The sequence below is a fragment of the Coregonus lavaretus genome (genome assembly GCF_964263955.1).
Source record: "Coregonus lavaretus genome assembly, chromosome: 28".
Lineage (NCBI taxonomy): Eukaryota > Metazoa > Chordata > Actinopteri > Salmoniformes > Salmonidae > Coregonus > Coregonus lavaretus.
The window spans coordinates 21237906-21259252 of record NC_140015.1 but is presented as its reverse complement, the minus strand read 5'-3'; the positions used below and the strand labels follow the sequence as shown (position 1 = coordinate 21259252).

Sequence of the window (21347 nt, the reverse complement as noted above, 5' to 3'; positions counted from 1 at the left end):
TCTAGGGATGTAGCTCTGTTGGTAGAGCATGGTGTTTGCAACGCCAGGGTTGTGGGTTCGATTCCCACTGGGGGCCAGTATAAAAAAAAAAACTAACTGTAATGCACTAACTGTAAGTCGCTCTGGATAACAGCGTCTGCTAAAATGACTAAAATGTAAAATGTCTTACCCTGCTCACCAGTGGGCCACCAGTGTTTTATGTTAATGTTAGCCAGCGTTTCCCAAACTAGGGGTTGCAACCCCATGTGGGGTCACCAGATTTGAAAACGGGGTCGCGAGAGAAATGTGGCTCTGTCTTTTGAACAGTTTAAGCTACAAAATATTATGACCCCATAACTGAAAGATAAGACTCTCAGGAACACGTATGTGTCTGTTTCCCTCTACAATGCCCACAAGCCTCATTAGAACAGAGTGGACAAGACCAGGCACTAAATCAGGGAAAAAGAACATCATCAATGATTGTTATTTTCTACGTAGAAGATCATACAAAAACAACTTCTGCATCATTCAAGAATTAAAACACTGTAGCTTTGCGAGAAGGTGTTAAAGTTCACAGTTAGCCATTATGTAAATTCCATCTGAAAAGTACCCAGGGCTTTACCATGGCTCCAAGTCAGAGCAGTTCTGCCGGAGCCATGGCCTAGTGAGACATGGGTGCCGGCCCACGTAGATGGAAAAAGAAAAGTCTGAGCCTTTTGGGTAAAACACTGGGTAAATCCTCATTGGAAATGCGGCAGAGACCTTTTCAGAGAGGGCCTTTGTGCAGCAGCATGTATTTATAGACTCTGTACAGCCACTAGGTGTCAGCATGACCTTACAATTAAAGATCCACCACATGCTGGGATTCAAAAAAAGTTGCAGATCATGGATTTCTAGATAGTGCTTTCAGAAGTGCATTTTCAGAGGCTGAAAAAACAGAATATCCACAAACTATTCACACAACCGCATATGTTTACAATATATGTGCACAATGGATGGTAAGAAAGTAGATGAAGAAAAAAGGAATGTCCACAACTCTGGTATGTTCCCATGGTGATTTAATCAGACGCACAATAAAGACAACGTTTTGATCCGAGTTGGATCTTCGTCAGGTCAAGAAAGTAGTTGAACATTAGCTTTTCATTCAGAGCCTGTGTTAACGTTACTGTAGGCCCCTTGAAACCCTGACAGCATTTTATATCATCATGTTGGGGATATAAAGCATGTTATAAATCAGATTTATTTAATTTAAAAGTGTTATGTTCCTTACCAAACCCTAACAGCTAAAGCAATGAATGAGGCTATTCTTGGTGTGATAGAGCCACACCAGAAACCCAGCTCCACTAATTGGGTCAGTTATAAATAGGTCTTAAATGGTAGGTGGGATTTTAGACAGTTTGTGAGGCATTAATTGGGGATTTTCCTTAAATCTGCTAGTTATTCATGAGCAGTAGAAAAGGTGGAATGGGGACAATACAGAGAAACAATTTATTTCTCAGTCTCTACTACAATGAAGCGTGTTTTCTTGACTCAAATCTTCTGTGACAGTTGTGCTTTTATAATGGCCTTGAGAGATCCATCCAGCCTCAAAAGGACTCAATTATACAGTATTTGAATGCAGAAATATTTATCAGATCAGTTGGCAAGATTGTGTACAGTTTTCTTGGCAGAGAGTAGAATAGTAAATTCACTATCCCAATGTCTGTGCCTGTTTGTATACATCTTGTGCTCGGGGGTCCCTCAGGTAAACTACATTATATTCTGGGCTGAGAGTCAAGCAAAGCCAGCTGAACTCTTCAAGTGAACACTTCTAACAGAATTTCATTACACAGTGATCTTCATGGCTATGGGGTGCCTCTCAGTATGAGCCCAGGAGATTACAGATCTGTAGAGACAGTACATGTATCTCTCCACAGGCTATAGCTGCTTTCATTTACCACCATCACAGCTACTATTATGACTCTACACGCCCCTGCCCATGTTGAAGGCTGGCTATGGGCACCCACAAAATAGCAACAGGATAAATGCATCTATACTGGTCAAAGGAGCGCAGTGGGATAGCAGACAACCTATATGCTGGAAGAAGAATTCTCCTTCCTATCACTTTATTTTCCAAAGTAAGGGATAGGTATTGATTGAACTGCTAATGTTTTTACTGATGGTGTTGTTGAAGGTCGAAAGAAATCACATAAACCTTTGAGGGGCACTCTTACAGCAATTTAGTAGTATTACTGAAATATCAAGTCTTGTATCATCATCATCAAATAGAAGTGTTCTGAATACTGTGCACACATGCACTTCAAAAGCACCATGCCCCCCAGCAACCATTCAAATGGATGAATGGACATTTCTAAGCAACTGGAGGAATTCTGCCTTGCTAAAGTGCCCTTTAAAATGGCAATTACCTTCCACAGAACGTAAACCATTAGACACCCTCTCCTGAAAAGGAACCTTACAAAAAGGCTGCATATTTCACCGCTGTAAGAAATGGGCATTACATAATCCACTACACAGGCTGCCTCTCAGTAAAGAACTCCCAATACAAAATATAGAGGGAAGAAACTGTGGCTTTGACACATTACTCTTGAAATGCTTGGAAGACTTCCTTGAACACCTCTACTGCTTCACTTTAGCTTGATGAAGCCCCCTGTTTGCGGCCTTACCTTCTCATCTCACTACCTAACTGTCTGACCAGCAGACGCTTAGCTAGCTACAGTATGTGGCCTGCAGAGGCTGTCAGTCTCACCTGTCCACTGCTGGGTGGTAGAGCGGCCGTCCATCCTGGGGGGATAGGTAGCTGTAGGACGCTGATCCTCCCACCACACGGATCTTAAACAGCACTCTGGCATTCTGCAAGACGACCACAGGTTAATAATGATGATTATTGAATGAATCAATATTGGCATTGCCACTGGAGTTAGGAGCAGGGACTAGAGTACTGTACAACTATGAGTGTACAGTATAATCAGGGATCCAGATCCCACTGGTCTTGGTGAACTTGTGTATGGTGATGGATAGCAGTTCTTTGAATTATAGTAATACTAAAATACTGTCTGCACAGGACAGGTCAAGGTTTGTAGTCAGTAAAAAGTGCCCTATCATCTGATGCGGCGGTTGAATAATGATGTGTAAAGGCAACATTCCCCAGCAATAACACCCTTCGACTTGGCACTGTTTGTTATGGTCATAATTGGCTTGAGAAAACACAAAAATAGATTACTAAAACGTTTTATGGCTTATACAGAAAAAGACAGAAAATAAACAACTTCTAATGGGTCCCTTTGAAATACTGCCACCAGAGAGAAGATGAGCAGCCAAACATTCAAATAAATGAATTGGAGTTAATAGTTCCAAACCACATTTTTCCTGGCCAAAGCCTCTGAATCTTTCTGACAGGCTTGGTCTCTGCACCAAACTTGGAGGACGCTAGGAAAGGGTGGGTTTTTCCAAATGAATCATCATTAAGATTTGTCTTAGTTTCCTCATCTCTGCGGAATATGTAGGAGAGACTGTTATTTACAGAGAACAGTTCTAGTTTGTGGAGGTCCTACCCGGAACACAATTAATAAAACAAACAAACAGAAAATATGGTTCCAAAGTTTCACAGGTTAATTTTGATGTGACACACCCAATAAACCCAAAGATAATCACCCTCCTTATGCTTGTTTTGATTGCATCTGAAAAATGGAGATGAAAAGAGAAGAAAAAATGTATTCTCCTTTGAAATGTGTTTATATTACTCAGAGACCTGCTGGGATTGGATGTTCTGGAGTGCTTTGCAGAAAATGAAATTGATTTCCTCTCCTTCAAATGAATTCCTGTGAGTTGCTGGCCGGATTCCAGGATAAACAACAACACTGATTCTTGTGAAGAGGAGAGAACCAAAAATAGGTGGTGAAGGCATTATGTAAGTAGGAGAACACTGAACTGACTCGTCCTGCAAAGTATTGAAACACTACAATCCTGAAAATACTGTAAATATTGCAAAGATGTGCAAGGTATTGACTATTTCTATGATAACTGTTGCTACGAGTATGAAAATGTTGACTTTCCATGTCAGAAACAAACTAAAGTCAATGAATCAGTCAATAACATAATAGCATGGCATTGAAATTCATTAGCCATAGATCATATAAGATCGACTAAACCCTTCCAGTATTATTGCAGGATAATAATGGGATGGTTGCTGTTACTACAGTCATCCTGATGGGGCCAGCTCCCATCTGTCCAAACAGTCCTCTCAAGGTTTGTTTAACGCTTAAAGGAAAAATCCACTCAAAAACTATCTTTTGGTATTTTTTTAATTAGTCCCACTGTTAATACAGTCCCAAAATATTTTGCATGTCAGCAGTCAAGTTTTAAAGAAGCAAAGTGTCACTTGCCACATCATCATGAGGATGCAAAACGCATCATGACACATTTTCAGATATTGTACTGTTGCTGGTGGCCTGAGGGGCTGGGTTCCCACCCATCCAGGATATCTACTTGAAACTGTGCCTGAGGAAGTCCAGCAGCATCGTCAAGGACCCCACACACCCCAGCCATGAGCTGTTCACTCCCTTACCGTCGGGCAGACGGTATCGAAGCATGAGGTCTGATACCAACAGGCTCAGAGACAGTTTCTATCCACAAGCCATCAGACTTCTGAACACTTGAACTGGACTGACCACCTGCTCTGATTCTCCGCACCTTAGCACACATGCACTCACTCATGCATGCACACACACACACACACACACACACACACACACACACACACACACACACACACACACACACACACACACACACAGACACAGACACAGACACACAGACACATACAGTGCCTTCGGAAAATATTCAGACCCCTTGACTTTTTCCACATTTTGTTAGGTTACAGCCTTATTCTAAAATGTATTAAATAGTTTTTTTTCTCCTCATCAATCTACACACAATACCCCATAATGACAAAGCAAAAACAGGTTTTTAGAAATTGTTGCTAATTTATATATATATATATATTTTCAAATATCACATTTACATAAGTATTCAGATCCTTTACTCAGTACTTTGTTGAAGCACCTTTGGCAGCGATCACAGCATCGAGTCTTCTTGGGTATGACGCTACAAGCTTGGCACACCTGTATTTGGGGAGTTTCTCCCATTCTTCTCTGTAGATCCTCTCAAGCTCTGTCAGGTTGGATGGGGAGTGTTGCTGCACAGCTATATTCAGGTCTCTCCAGAGATGTTCGATCAGGTTCAAGTCGGGGCTCTGGCTGGGCCACTCAAGGACATTCAGAGACTTGTCCCAAAGCCACTCCTGCGTTGCCATGGCTGTGTGCTTAGGGTCGTTGTCCTGTTGGAAGGTGAACCTTCGCCCCAGTCTGAGGTCCTGAGCGCTCATCAAGGATCTCTCTGTACTTTGCTCCGTTCATATTTTCCTCGATCCTGACTAGTCTCCCAGTCCCTGCCGGTGAAAAACGCCAGGTTTTCTCCAGACGTGACGCTTGGCATTCAGGGCAAAGAGTTCAATCTTGGTTTCATCAGACCAGAGAATGTTGTTTCTCATTGTCTGAGTGTCACGCTCGTTATAAACAGCGGACCAAGGCGCAGCGTGTTAAGCGTACATACTTTTATTGAAGTGTACACACGAACAAAACAACAAACCAAACGATACGATACGTGAAGTCCTAGGTTAACACACCAAAACAAACCTTACGGAACAAGATCCCACAAATAACTAGTGCCAACAGGCTGCCTAAGTATGGTTCCCAATCAGAGACAACGAGAATCAGCTGCCTCTGATTGGGAACCACCCTGGCCAACATAGATCTACACGATCTAGAACATGAACATAGAAAATACAACATAGACACTACACACCCTGGCTCAACTTTTAAGAGTCCCCAGAGCCAGGGTGTGACACTGAGAGCCTTTAGGTGCCTTTTGGCAAACTCCAAGCGAGCTGTAATGTGCCTTTTACTGAGGAGTGGCTTCCGTCTGGCCACTCTACCATAACGGCCTGATTGGTGGACTGCTGCAGAGATGGTTGTCCTTCTGGAAGGTTCTCCCATCTCCACAGAGGAACTCTAGAGCTCTGTCAGAGTGACCATCAGTTCTTGGTCACCTCCCTGATTTCTAAAAACCTGTTGTTTTCTCATTGACATTATGGGGTATTGTGTGTAAATTGCTGAGGATTTAATTTAATCCATTTTAGAATAAGGCTGTAATGTAACAAAATATGAAAAACATCAAGGGGTCTGAATACTTTCCAAACACACATATCCCAATTGCTGCTACCAGACTCTCATTTACTATTGCTAATACTGCACAATTTAAACACTTCCCCCCTAATCCCCCCTTTCTCTGATATATGTGTAAATATTGGACTAAACATTTTGCTTTCCTGTATTATACTTATGCTAAAATCTTTATTCTACTGAGCCAATTACTTTTTGTTATTATTCTTATATTTTATCATTTCTTATTTTAGTTGCACTGTCGAGAAGGAACCTGCAAGTAGGTGTTTCGTTGGACAGTGTATATCATGTGTATCCTGTACATATGACTAATAAAACTTTAAACTTGAGGGAAAGGGAAAATGGATGTCCTTAATGTCACGATCGTCGTAGGAGTGAGTAGACCAAGGCGCAGCGTGTGAAACAAACATGACTTTAATAGTTAAAGTATATCAAACAAAACACGACTCGTGAAGTCCACGGTAAACAAATACCGACACGGAACAAAAACCCACAACACCCAAGGGAAAACATACAGTTTAAATATGGCTCCCAATCAGAGACAACCAGCCGACAGCTGACACTCGTTGCCTCTGATTGGGAGTCACACAGGCAAACATAGAAACAGACAACCTAGAACACCCAAACAAAGAAACAGAACACATAGAATGAACACACCCTGGCTCAACATATAGAGTCCCAGAGCCAGGGTGTGACAGTACCCCCCCCTAAAGGCGCGGACTGCGACCGCGCCTCAACTAAAGCAAAACAGGGGAGGGCTGGGCGGGCATACCTCCTCGGCGGCGGTTCTGCCTCCGGCCTTGACCACCACCCTTCCATAATTCCCCCGTAGCGCCCCTGGTCCGGTCTGACCCCGCTGGCTGGATCTGGACTGGACATTGACGGAGCGGATTGCTTACGCTCCATTGTGGAGCAGCTGACCGGTCTTACCAGGCTGACGACTCGCACCCCGGGCTTGGTGCAAGTAGCAGGAACGGGCTGAACCAGGCTGACGACTCGCACCCCTGGCTTGGTGCGAGTGGCAGGAACGGGCTGGACCAGGCTGACGACTCGCACCCCTGGCTTGGTGCGAGTGGCAGGAACGGGCTGGACCAGGCTGACGACGCACACCGTAGGCTTGGTGCGTGGAGCAGGGACAGGCCGGACAGGGCTGGCGACGCACCCCGTAGGCTTGGTGCGTGGAGCAGGGACAGGCCGGGCTGGGCTGACGACGCACACCGTAGGCTTGGTGCGTGGAGCAGGGACAGGCCGGACAGGGCTGGCGACGCACACCGTAGGCTTGGTGCGTGGAGCAGGGACAGGCCGGGCTGGGCTGACGACGCACCCCGTAGGCTTGGTGCGTGGAGCAGGGACAGGCCGGGCAGGGCTGGCGACGCACACCGTAGGCTTGGTGCGTGGAGCAGGAACAGGCCGGGCTGGGCTGGCGACGCACACCGTAGGTTTGGTGCGTGGAGCAGGGACAGGCCGGGCTGGGCTGTCGACGCACACCGTAGGCTTGGTGCGTGGAGCAGGAACAGGCCGGGCTGGGCTGTCGACGCACACCGTGGGCTTGGTGCGTGGAGCAGGAACAGGCCGGACCGTACTGGGAACACACACCACTGGCCTTAAACGGGGATCAGGAACGGGCCGGACCGGACTGGCAATACACCTCAGTACCTCTCGCCGTGCCTCTACAACTTCCTTCCCTCCTCTCGCCAATGGCTCCCGTAACCCGGTGGCCTTCTCTCCTCGTCTCCCATTTCTCCCATTTCTTGGGGTTGCCTCTCGCCTGTCCGACGTTGACCCGTTTGGCGCCGCTGCTCCTCTCCTGCCTGGGTCTCCCCCTTTATCGCCCTCCGGTACCGGACGGCCTCCTCCTCAGTAATCTGCCCCCAACCGAGGAGGACATCCACAAGAGTCACCTCCTGCGTGTGTTCCTGGACACGCTGCTTGGTCCTGGTATGGTGGGTTTTTCTGTCACGATCGTCGTAGGAGTGAGTAGACCAAGGCGCAGCGTGTGAAACAAACATGACTTTAATAGTTAAAGTATATCAAACAAAACACGACTCGTGAAGTCCACGGTAAACAAATACCGACACGGAACAAAAACCCACAACACCCAAGGGAAAACATACAGTTTAAATATGGCTCCCAATCAGAGACAACCAGCCGACAGCTGACACTCGTTGCCTCTGATTGGGAGTCACACAGGCAAACATAGAAACAGACAACCTAGAACACCCAAACAAAGAAACAGAACACATAGAATGAACACACCCTGGCTCAACATATAGAGTCCCAGAGCCAGGGTGTGACACTTAAATTGATTTCCAACAGTGAGAGCTACTACTCCTCTTGATGCATTTGGATTGACATTATATAATGAATTCAAATGATGAAAAAATACAAATCTTTGCAAAGGTATACAGAATGACAATACTACTGAATAATTATATGTAGAAAGCTGCTATGGGACTGTACATTTGGATGCAGTGTGGGGATACAGCTCTACACCGACCTGTCATGGGATAACCTAGAATAAAGATACTAGATCTAAATTCTTGGACCTAGGGGGAATAATCAGACCTCAAAGGAATCCGTGAGGCCTGCAGTTTGTCTAAATACCCTAGAGGGTCCTGAAGAGGGTTTTTCTATTTTTGTCTTCAACCTGAGATAGCGATCACAGAACAAATTAAGTGCCCTTATCACTGCACCAACTGAAATGCCAGAATGGTTTAAAATGGAAGAAGAATGGATTTCCCACTGGGTCATACTGTCCTCTATAAATGCATGTGTAAAGCAGCTACATATTTAAGGTCCTAGTGTTTATCGCGTCACCCCCTGGCAGCTTTCCAAGCTCTCTAAGCCATCTTTGTGAACGCCTTCACTTAGAATACCTCAACCTTCCCAAAGTCTTCAAAGTCAATTACCTGTCAAAAGCTTGAAACGAAAGATGAGAAAAGAGGACCTGAAATTAGTTTTCCTCTCATCTAGTACTTAGCCACTTTCGGCTTTGCATGATAGACTTGTGTGTACATGCAAAGACCACCTATGCGCACACACAGATACAGTATATACCTGTGTGTTTGCGCATCCCACCCACAGCTGCTGTCTAACAATGTGTGAAAAGCACTGGTGTGTATGAAGCAGAAAAAGGCTCAGCTCAGCTGTGTGTGTGACAGGTCAAATCAAATCAAATGTTATTGGTCACATACACGTGTTTAGCAGATGTTATTACGGGTGTAGCGAAATGCTTGTGTTTCTAGCTCTGACAGTGCAGTAATATCTAACAAGTATTATCTAAGAATTTCACAACATATACCCAATATATACAAATCTAAGTAAAGCAATGGAATTAAGAATATATAAATAAATATATGGATGAGCAATGTCCATATACTGTATGGACGAGCAATATATGGACGAGCAATGTGTGTATGTGCGTGTGTGACAGGTGTGTGTGTATGTGCCTGTGTGACAGGTGTGTGTGTATGTGCCTGTGTGACAGGTGTGTGTGTATGTGCCTGTGTGACAGGTGTGTGCATGGGTGTGTGAGAAGGTAAGAGTAAGTGAGAGGAAAAATTAACATATTAGCACCTAGGTTTGGTCTGGCTCTGAGTAATGTCACCCCCTGTCAGAATGATTGCTGGGTAGATAGGAAGACCAACACGGCTAAAACTCAACATCACGCAACACTACACCACTGAGCTTCTACCTGTCTCAGACAGAACACTGCATGAGGCAAGAGAAGACCAAACAATACTGAATTAGAAACAAAAGTTGTTATTTCACTTTGTTATAGTAGCACACGCATTCCAAGAGAAAATCACTGCTTTCAGTTTCTTTCAATTTCAAATCTACCTGGGTTAATTACTGCTTGTGTTAAGAGAACATTATGTTTTGGTAGAAAGCAACACTATTTATACACATGAGAATAATGTACTAATGCTTTCCCATTAAAATCTAAGCAATTGACTTTCACTGAAGGATTGCTGCTAAAGCCCTCACATATTACCATAACATCATCTGTCTGTGTAACATGGTCTGTCTCTGTGTTAGTGTGACAAATATCAAAATATCCATTCTCCATTCCACCTTTACAAATCTCCTCATCTCCCGTATTACATCTTCAATTAAATCTCATCAGTTCCCCATCCTCTTAATAAGAGTGTCACTGTGAGGGCATCACGTAGTGTGATGAATTACAGCTCGGATTCTAAGCCATAGCCTGGTCAAGGAGGGGTGTTGTTATTCTCTAATTATACACAGTCACCAGCACCATGTCATCTGTATGGTTAGCGTAGCATACGTAGCATGTCACCTTGTCTGCTCTAGTGAGCAGCTCCATGCTGACTGAGATGTCAGGCAATGGAGAGGCAACATCAGGATCAAATGAGGCAGACTGACTGGCTTACTGCCACTCTGCTGCTATTGGACTCCATTTCTGTGGTCTAAAATTAGATAAGGGTAGAAAATTAACTTTGAAAGTAAGTGATTGCTGCCATAAACAGCAGGTTGTCGCGTATCTGTCCTTTCAAGCTCTAGATAATTGTTTTTGGCAAAACATCCATTTGGAGTGTCTCTCTCTTGGCTGAGGTAGGCTCCTTACACTGATTTTATAAGCTAGGCTTTAATTAAATAGCCAACTGGAGGTTTAATAGCGGACAGGATAAAGCCAATACAGAGAATTACTGAGTTTCACACTCTTTTACTCTTCCTTCACGGCATCTCTGTCTCTCCTTCTCTCTTCACGGAATGCTAACCTGTCATCTGTTTGTTTTCTCCCTAAAACGGCGGGACACTGGAGCCTTTAGCAGACAGACAGACATGCAGACTGGTGGCCATGCAGCCGCCTGACAGAGTCAGACTAACTGGAAAGCTGTTTGGCGACATGATTAACATCATGCTAAGCTGTGCTGAACCGCAATCAGAGGTTACAAAGCTGGACGCATCTAAGCAGACTGTTTTGTTTGCATTTGTATCATGACATGTTTGTCCGATGTTCTGCGGTTGTTCCAACAAAGGCGGAGACAGCACAAAAAAGCCACTTGGTTTGAATCTTCCAGCAAGACAATAACCCCAGGCACACATCAGAATCCACAAAGAAATTAATTGGCCACAAAATCAACATTTTGCAATGGCCATCTCAGTCTCCGGACTTGAAACCCATTGAAAGCCTGTGGTTTGAATTTAAGAGGGCAGTCCATAAGCGCAGACAAAGGATATTATCTTTATCAAGGGTGTCAATAATTTAGAACCTGACTGTATACGCAAATACCGTAATGTCGTTTTGGTTAGGTTTTTTTTATACTCAAGAGGTAGCCCATACTGTACTAGAAGACAAGGTATAGAGAGATATAACAGGCAGAAAACCCACTAGCCCAGGGTTAGAGGTTATGGTCTTCCAGTGTTGTACCTGGGCCTGTGCTCCATTGATCATTAGGTAGTAGAGCTTGCTGAGGATGCTCTGCTGCAGCTGGTCCCAGGAGATGGAGCGGTCCTCTCTCATCAGGAACGGAGGTCCAAACCTGAGGAGCAGATGGGAACACATGATGACCATTCAGTCAGAAGAGAGAGGATCTTAGACAGTTATACGTGAAATGAACTGATCAAAAACCTTAATTTCATTGATGAGCATGTTTGTGGTCAACTAACATTTCATTGACCCAAATGACTGTTTAATCAGTGAGAGAAAGAGTAGAGCACAGTACACATCCTGCATTCACTTCTCACACTGTCACATAGCCAGAACCACACTAGCCCTGCTTAGGTTGCTGGTTTCTTACCAGTTTTCAGCCCCCTTCACCTATCGTCAAGGATGATGAGAAAACGCTTAACCTACATAATCACCATTATACCAGAGCTCTCATTACAGTGTATCTATATAAGACACACAGAGATAATGATACATTATAACAAGACCACGGGCATGGCCCTCCATCAGAGCTGAAGGATCACATGATGCCTTCATTAACCTCTACTGGATCAGTGTCCCGAAATCGGGACAGTTGTTGCTCAATATGCGATATTTGACTAGAATGGCATTCTAAACAATAGCCAACCTTCCGGGACATAAACATGTCTTATATCGTCAGAAAGCTTAAATGCTTGTTAATCTAACTGCAGTGTCCAATTTACAGTAGCTATTACAGTGAAAAAATACCATGCTATTGTTTGAGGATAGTGCACAACAACAAAACACTTTTATCAAGGCAACTGGTTTGATACATTCACCTCTGATGGTAAATAATGTACTTACATTCAGTAATCTTGCTCTGATTTGTCATCCTGTAGTTTAGTTTAGTTTGATAAAATCGATTTGTATATCCTAACAAGATCCATGTTGTATACAGCGTTTCGCATGAATTCCGACTCTTTCAACTTGCAACAAAACAATTTATGAAATCTAATCGGCTAAACCCTGTCTCACCCGGTCAAGTTCGGTTTCTGTGCAATCCTCAGACACTCTAGAAGGCAACCGGCAACCAAACTTGGTTTCATCATTCTATATTACGTATTGGCTACACAACACGTCAATTAGCCCATGAAGCCCACACGCACATTACGCACCAATAAGACAGGCGGTGTTCACTTGATTGACAGTGTCTTGGTCCAATGACCACCTATCGTTTTGAAACATAGCTAGCTAGATACCCAATGAGGAGGAGGGGCAGCCTCGGCTGATTCCGTGATAGGCTCATCCCCTGCTAAAATAAAGGTTAAATAAAATAAGTAATAGTAAACTTGAGTTCTAACTGAATTTTAAAAAATCCTCAATAGTGGTAGAGAGTCAGATGACCTCTGGGAGCAAACTCCAAAGAGACTACATTCAAGTCCTCCATCCCCCACTCATTCAAACGTAGGAACTGGTTCCTCCAGTCTGACCCCTCTGTTTTTTCTGGCTCCACACCCAACCCCGCCTGGCCATCTATAGGTGTGAAGGTTAGTACCTTTTATGTAGGGAAGCTAATGATCCATCATGTATGACATTCCTGGGAGTGTGTAAACTTTTTATTTTATTTTATTACCATAGCCATGTTCTCTATAGTTATGTACTTGAAAATGTATCAATTGACCAATTCGGCCACTTGGGTACATTTGGGCAAACCCGTGATGGGACACCTGGGAGACTTCATACAAAATATGATGTAGCGCTCTCATTCTTGAATGTATCAGTCTGAAACTTTGCACACACACTGTTGCCCTCATGCCGACAACATCTAAATGATCCACACCTTCCTATCTCAATGTATGGCCTTTCTTTTGCATTTCAAAGATGATGCAACAAAAATAAAAATAGAAAACGCATGTTTTTTTGTTTGTTTTATCTTTTACCAGATCTATTGCGTTATATTCTCCTACATTAATTTCACATCTCCACAAACTTCAAAGTGTTTCCTTTCAAATAGTATCAAGAATATGCATATCCTTGCTTCAGGTCCTGAGCTACAGGCAGTTCGATTTGGGTATGTCATTTTAGGCGGAAATTGAGATGAACGGTCCTATCCTCAAGAGGTTTTAAACGGCACCTCAAATTGAGGCCACGTCTCTGTCATAAACTCCTCATCTCTAACTGGGAGAGGCTGAGGCTCACACACCTAATTGAGAGATAACACCACAGTGAGGATCCATCACAGGGTTAATCAAGTTGCATCTCAATGATCCATCAAATTAAGATTTCAGTCTATCTGGCAGGTAACACGCTCCAAAGCCGAATATTCCGCGATGAGAGTTTCTCTGGCCTTCACTACAACATTTAGCTTGATTAGGTCAAAGTGAAAATGCACGAACCCTATGAAAATGTATTTCTCATCTGAGTCTTAAAGTAAAATATTGATTCTGTTTTTTTTCAATACTCATCATAGTTTCATGAAGGGTTGTCCCATTAAATGTCCCATTAACTAATGGAAACCATGGAGATACTCAAGGTACATTAAGTTGGATTATCGCAAACACTGTTCATCATTGTAACCATTAATGTCATTGGCCTCCATTCAACATACTGTACTTTCCACGGTTTGTAGTGTAATTGCCGACCCACATTCCATGGTCGCTATGAGCAACAAATGCAGCAACCAGGACATAAAGAGAGACAACACAAATCTAAGGGTGGGGGGAGGAAAGTTGCTCGGTTGGCATTAAACAATTAATTACATTGGGGACTGCTGAGGAGCAAGAGCCAAAACAATCCCTTTTTTATGGGAGAAACTTTTAACGAAGAAAAAAGAGAGAAAAAAGAAAAAAGCCTTTAACGTTCTGTGCTTTGAGGTGTTTGTTCCTTTATTTCCAGGACTTGGTATGCTGTTCAGATCATCGGCCCATAGTCTTGTCAAGGCCTCTCTCTATGGCAGGCCCTGGTACACAGTACTACCCCTCTCTCTTCACCTGAGGATGATGCAAGATGGGAAGTGTGTCAAATTGTCTTAGACGTGTCAATGTTCATATCACAATGATCCCCACAAAGTCTGTGGTGCCTCCGAGGCACCGTCTCAGCAGTAGCCTTGTAAAGTATTGGGCTACTACTGCAGTCTTATGAGTTGTCTCTGATGCACTGTTGTGCTTTATTTTTCTTAGTGTATACAGGGAAGACAGCAATGAACAGATTGTCTACTGGGCTGCTGTTGGGCATCACTCAGACTGATGGATTTAAGATGCGAGTGTTGATTGTCAGATGATCGCTCTGCTAGTTTTGTGTGGGATCATCCATCTAGAACAAAGGCAGCTGTGAGGACTAGTGCATTGCCAAGCCTGCCAATGTCAAAACCAAGGCAGTAGAATTGAGCGTGGCTGGGGTAGTGGTGTGCGATAATAATCCAAAGACATACTACAGAAATACACAGAATTAGCTCCAGTGAGACAGATTTTTCAGAGGACGATTTCACAAATATTTTCTAAAGAAGTTAATCGTCATTATAACTAACCCCTGATTAACTAAGAGTCTCACACACAGCTTTAAGAGGGTGCATAAATGATAAGGACTACACAGGTCAAAACGGAATGATTTGGGTTCATCTCAGGAAAAGAGCCTAAAACAGACCCCAACCAGCTAGCACATAACGTTCTGAGAACCATATGTTTCATAGAGCTTGGTGAGAGTGTGGTTGGCCTATGGTTATTTTGCATACAACCTTCCCACAACTTTCTGGGAATGACGCAGGATAGTTGCTTGGCTTTGGAACATTCTCAGCACATTTAAGGAACCTGACAAAAAAACGTTATTTCCTTGGTATTTCATTACTTTAACAGAATGTTTCCTAAAAGTTCAAACATGGTTACATTTAATTTCAATTTTAGTAATGTTCTAGGAACATTGTCCAACTGGTTTGACATTGGCAATGTTCTCAAATTGTTCCAAGAACGTTAAGAAACAATGTTCTTCTGTGGGAATTTCATACTTTAGCATAAAGTTTCCTCATGGTTCTATTTAAAGTCATGTTCTCAAATTTTTCAGAGGGAGGGTTACGAAAACTTTGCAAAAAAACCACAAGAAAACTTTAGTAACGTTCAGTTATTTAAAAACATATACTTTCCGTTCTCAGCATCAACAAAACTCTCTCTATCCTCTATTTTCTTAAGTGTTTTCAGGTGTGTTGGCCACACCCACTAATTGGTCACACCTGATCATAATGAGTGCTTGTTTCCTTTGAAATGGGGTCTGTTTGAATAGACTAAAATTAACAGCTTTTATTTTGTAAGTGTAAAAAAAACATGGCATGCTAGCTCCATCATGGTGGCGCAGTGGACTAATTCCAATGATAGAGAACAGAAGATTATATACTGAACAAAATATAAACACAACATGTAAAGTGTTGGTCCCATGTTTCATGAGCTGAAATAAAAGACCCCAGCATTTTTACAAACACACAAAAAGCTTATTTCTCTCAAATTATGTGCACAAATTTGTTTACATCCCAGTTAGTGAACATTTCTCCTTTGCCAAGATAATCCATAACCCTGACAGGTGTGGTATATCAAGAAGCTGATTAAACAGCATGATCATTACAAAGGTGCACCTTGTGCTGGGGAAAATTAAAGGCCACTCTAAAATGTTCAGTTTTGTCACACAACACAATGCCACAGATGTCTCAAGCTTTGAGGGAGCGTGCAATTGGCATGCTGACTGCAGGAATGTCCATCAGAGCTGTTGCTAGAGAATTTAATGTTCATTTCTCTACCATAAGCCGCCTCCAACAGAGTTTTAGAGTATTTGGCAGTATGTCCAACCGGCCTCACAACCGTAGACCACGTGTAACCACACCATCCCAGGACCTCCACATCCAGCTTCTTCACCTGTGGGATCGTCTGAGACCAGCCACTTGGACAGCTGATGAAACTGAGGAGTATTTCTGTCTGTAATTAGCCCCCTTTGTGGGGAAAAATTCATTCTGATTGGCTGGGCCTGGCTCCCCAGTGGGTGGGCCAGTCTCCCAAGTGGGTAGGCCTATGCCATCCCAGGCCCAGCCATGGCTGCGCCCCTGCCCAGTCATGTGAAATCCATAGATTAGTTCCTAATTTATTTATTTCAATTGACTGATTTCCTTATAGGAACTGTAACTCAGTAAAATCGTTGAAATTGTTGCATGTTGCGCTTATATTTTTGTTCAGTATAGGTTTGAATCTCACTGATGCCTTGTCACAATACAAAAATGTATGCGTTAGTATGATTAATGCCTAAGGAAATGCATTTCCATGTGTCCTATCTGTGCTTGGGGTTTAAAAAAAGATTACCCCAAATAAGCTAAAAGTGTTATTAAAAGTCTTATTGAAACATTCATTGAAAGTTTTAAGGAAGTTATTCAAAAACCTCAAAATAACATATAATCTCTGTTTTCAGAGTGTTAATAAAACCTCCCAGGAAAACTTTCAAGGAACCAGAGTAAAACATTCTCAGAACCTCCCTGTAACCTAAAAATAAACATTCCCAGAACAGGTGAAATGATCGCTTCTGTTCTCAGAACGTTTTAAAAACATTCCTTTTTACCAGTCAGGAAACGTATGGCTTTGTTCCCACAACCAATGTGAAACCAAAAACATACGTTCACTAACCCTCAACTTCCAAGGAACCACATTTTCTAGCTGGCCAGTCTTTGGAATAAATTGCAAAAATAATGCAGAGCTCATATCTTTTAATAATAATTTCACGCTTATGGCAGAGTCAGATTTATTTTCATCTGTCAGACCAAAACAAATGAGAAAGTTATTTGATCCCAAAAACATCTGACACATTATTACAATGTATTATCTCCCTAAAAGAGACTTGTGATAAGATCATGCGATGGAGACTATGAACTGTGTCAGAATTCCCACTGATCCGCACCGCATCTCTCTCCACAACAGGCAGTCTGTCTGCATGGAAATAAGACTCTTCTACTAAGTTATATGGAATTGTTTTAGAATTTTATTTGGGTTTACTGCTATTAGCCCATACAAACGCATTGAATAACAGATTCACTACTTAGAACAACAGATAGTCCCAAAAAAGTGTCTGTCCTATATCTGACAGAGGTATTTAACCCCTTATTTTTGGCACTAAACAGTCTCCATATATACTGTACTTCCATTAATTTTTTCAACTGGTACTGGGAGACCTTCAGACGACTCATTGTGGGCATCCTAGAGCAAAACAACTGACGTACGTGTTCGTGAGAGTCTCACCTTTCCACAGAAAGTGTGTAGCCCACCAAACTGAGAGTCTCACCTTTCCACAGAAAGTGTGTAGCCCACCAAACTGAGAGTCTCACCTTTCCACAGAAAGTGTGTAGCCCACCAAACTGAGAGTCTCACCTTTCCACAGAAAGTGTATAGCCCACCAAACTGAGTCTCACCTTTCCACAGAAAGTGTGTAGCCCACCAAACTGAGTCTCACCTTTCCACAGAAAGTGTGTAGCCCACCAAACTGAGAGTCTCACCTTTCCACAGAAAGTGTGTAGCCACCAAACTGAGAGTCTCACCTTTCCACAGAAAGTGTGTAGCCCACCAAACTGAGAGTCTCACCTTTCCACAGAAAGTGTGTAGCCCACCAAACTGAGTCTCACCTTTCCACAGAAAGTGTGTAGCCCACCAAACTGAGAGTCTCACCTTTCCACAGAAAGTGTGTAGCCACCAAACTGCTCGGACGCTACAGACAGAAGTTGGCAAATCGGCTGTACCGACTTCAGACGACTTCCAAGACTCGTGTAGGTGTCGTAGAGTTTGTGAGTGTCTTATGTTTCGTTTGGACGCTACAGACGATTTTGTGAGAAGACCGATTTTCGCTTTAGCTCTGATACCTTTCATCGCAGATGCGGAAGTGTGACATCGGCGGATGTAGTGGATTGAGATCAAGGTCTTCAAAAATGTATTCACTCACTTTGTAGTTGACGGTTAAACAAAGCAATGACACTGAAATGGAAATGTCACACTGTGCTGGTTAGAGGAATGTACCTGCAAACCTATTCCCTGTAGGACAATAAGAGAAAGACAAAGAGTGCAATCCACATGTCATTTTCTCTGCACACAAATATCTTCACCCTTCACGAGATGAGACAGAGACAGGTCTGAGCCCACTTGGCACACACAGGTTGAATCAACATTGTTCAACGTAATTTGTCAACGTGTTGTGACGTGGAATAAACATGGAAAATACATTGGATTTGAAAAAAGTAATCAACCAGTACTGTTCATCTAATTTCAACCAGCGTTAAACATTGAAATTAGGGTATGACTTAAACTTAAATACATTGACTTAACCTGACTAACAGGTTGTTAAGTCAATCTAATTTCAACATAAACATCAGAACTATGTATACGTTGAAATTGCGTTGAATATTATGTTGAATTTTAGATCTGATTAGACATTTTATTTGATATTGTTTCAATATCAGTGAGATCAAGTCCACCATCCAGACACCTACCTCTATGTACCCTGCTAAGCTATGGAAACAATTTGTTTCAGCTGAGCTATCATGTCAACACATTTAGACATTGATCAGCTTTAGTGGCGACCCGTCATTCAGGGCAGGTGGGGCAGAGCCTGTTTTGAGCCCCCCAAAATGGTGGTGGGGCAAGCCAGCAGAAAATACGTGTCACATTCGCTTACAGACGGGTCAGACCAAGGCGCAGCGTGATATGCGTACATGTTTATTTAAATGAATAAACAACCAACAAAACAAGAAACGAAACGTGAAGTCCAAGGTACACAAAACAAACATACCTAACACGGAACAAGATCCCACAACCCACTAGTGCCAATAGGCTGCCTAAGTATGGTCCCCAATCAGAGACAACGAGCGACAGCTGCCTCTGATTGGGAACCACACCGGCCAACATAGATCTAGAAATACTAGATTCACAACATAGAACAAAACACAGCAAGGAAAATACACACCCTGACTCAACATACAAGCGTCCTCTGAGTCAGGGTGTGACAGTACCCCCCCGCAAAGGTGCGGACTCCGACCGCACAACATAAACATAACAGGGTAGGGGCCGGGTGGGCATTCCGCCTCGGAGGTGGATCCGGCTCCGGGCGTGACGACCTCTTACTCTCCGCCTCCCTGTTACGCCCCTGGTCTGGTCTGGACCTCGGCGCGCTGCTTCCCCTCTCCTTCCTCCCACGATGTACCAAGCCCTGTCTGGACCCTGGTGTGGGAGACCCCGAACATGTAGAGGGGCTGACGTCTGGGTCTGGACTGGAACCGCTGACTGGAGCTGGACCCGACGACGGTGGAGCGAACTGCTCTGGCTCCGGAGTGGAGCCGCTGACCGGAGCTGGATCAGGCACCGGTGGTGCGGACTGCTCTGGCTCCGGAGTGGTGCCGCTGACCGGCGATGGACCCCGGTGGAGTGGATTGCTCTGGCTCCGGAGTGGTGCCGGACTGGACACACGCACCACTGGCTTGGTGCGAGGAGCAGGAACAGGCCGGACCGGGCTGGCGACGCGCACCACTGGCTTGGTGCGAGGGACAGGAACAGGCCGGGCCGGGCTGGCGACGCGCACCACTGTCTTGGTGCGAGGGACAGGAACAGGCCGGACCGGGCTGGCGACGCGCACCACTGGCTTGGTGCGAGGAGCAGGAACAGGCCGGACCGGGCTGGCAACGCGCACCACTGGCTTGGTGCGGGGAGCAGGAACGGGCCGTACCGGACTGGCGACGCGCACCACTGGCCTGGTGCGGGGAGCAGGAACAGGCCGGGCCGGGCTGGCGACGCGCACCACTGGCTTGGTGCGAGGGACAGGAACAGGCTGGACCGGGCTGGCGACGCGCACCACTGGCTTGGTGCGAGGAGCAGGAACAGGCCGGACCGGGCTGGCGACGCGCACCACTGGCTTGGTGCGAGGGGCAGGAACAGGCCGGACCGGGCCGGCGACGCGCACCACTGGCTTGGTGCGAGGAGCAGGAACAGGCCGGGCCGGGCTGGCGACGCGCACCACTGGCTTGGTGCGGGAAGCAGGAAAAGGACAGGCCGGACTGGCGACGCGCACCACTGGCTTGGTGCGAGGGGCAGGAACGGGTCGGGCCGTACTGGGAACACGCACCACTGGCTTAGTGCGGGAAGCAGGAACGGGCCGGACCGGACTGGGAACACGCACCACTGGTTTAGTGCGGGAAGCAGGAACGGGCCGGACCGGACTGGCGACACGCACCACTTTCTTGGTGCGAGGAGCGGGACTGGGTTCCTTTATTAACCCCCACTCCTTCTGCTGCCTGTTGGCGCCGTTTCTCCTCTCCTACCTGGGCATCCTCCTTCATCGCCTTCCGGTAACGGACGGCCTCCTCCGCCGTAATTCTCCCCCAACCGAGGAGGACATCTACTAATGTAACCTCCTGTTGAATTCCCGGCGTTTGCTCCTGAACACGCTGCTTGGTCCTCGTTTGGTGGGATCTTCTGTCACGTTCGTTCATCGACGGATCAGACCAAGGTGCAGCGTGATATGCGTACATGTTTATTTAAATGAATAAACAACCAACAAAACAAGAAACGAAACGTGAAGTCCAAGGTACACAAAACAAACATACCTAACACGGAACAAGATCCCACAACCCACTAGTGCCAATAGGCTGCCTAAGTATGGTCCCCAATCAGAGACAACGAGCGACAGCTGCCTCTGATTGGGAACCACACCGGCCAACATAGATCTAGAAATACTAGATTCACAACATAGAACAA

At 44.7% G+C, this 21347-nt stretch overlaps 1 protein-coding gene across 1 annotated transcript in view; it reads right to left on the bottom strand.

The window, feature by feature from the left end:
- Positions 1 to 21347, bottom strand: part of LOC311104452 (ubiquitin carboxyl-terminal hydrolase 43-like) — a gene marked incomplete at its 3' end in the record, with an annotated part of 121055 nt that overhangs the window by 7196 nt on the left and 92512 nt on the right. Inside the window, exons 8-9 of the mRNA XM_084146291.1 lie at positions 11614 to 11725; positions 2726 to 2829 (exon numbers count right to left, since the gene is read on the bottom strand). Coding sequence (XP_084002417.1) covers positions 2726 to 2829; positions 11614 to 11725 — 216 coding nt within the window. The remainder of the gene's footprint in view (positions 1 to 2725; positions 2830 to 11613; positions 11726 to 21347) is intronic.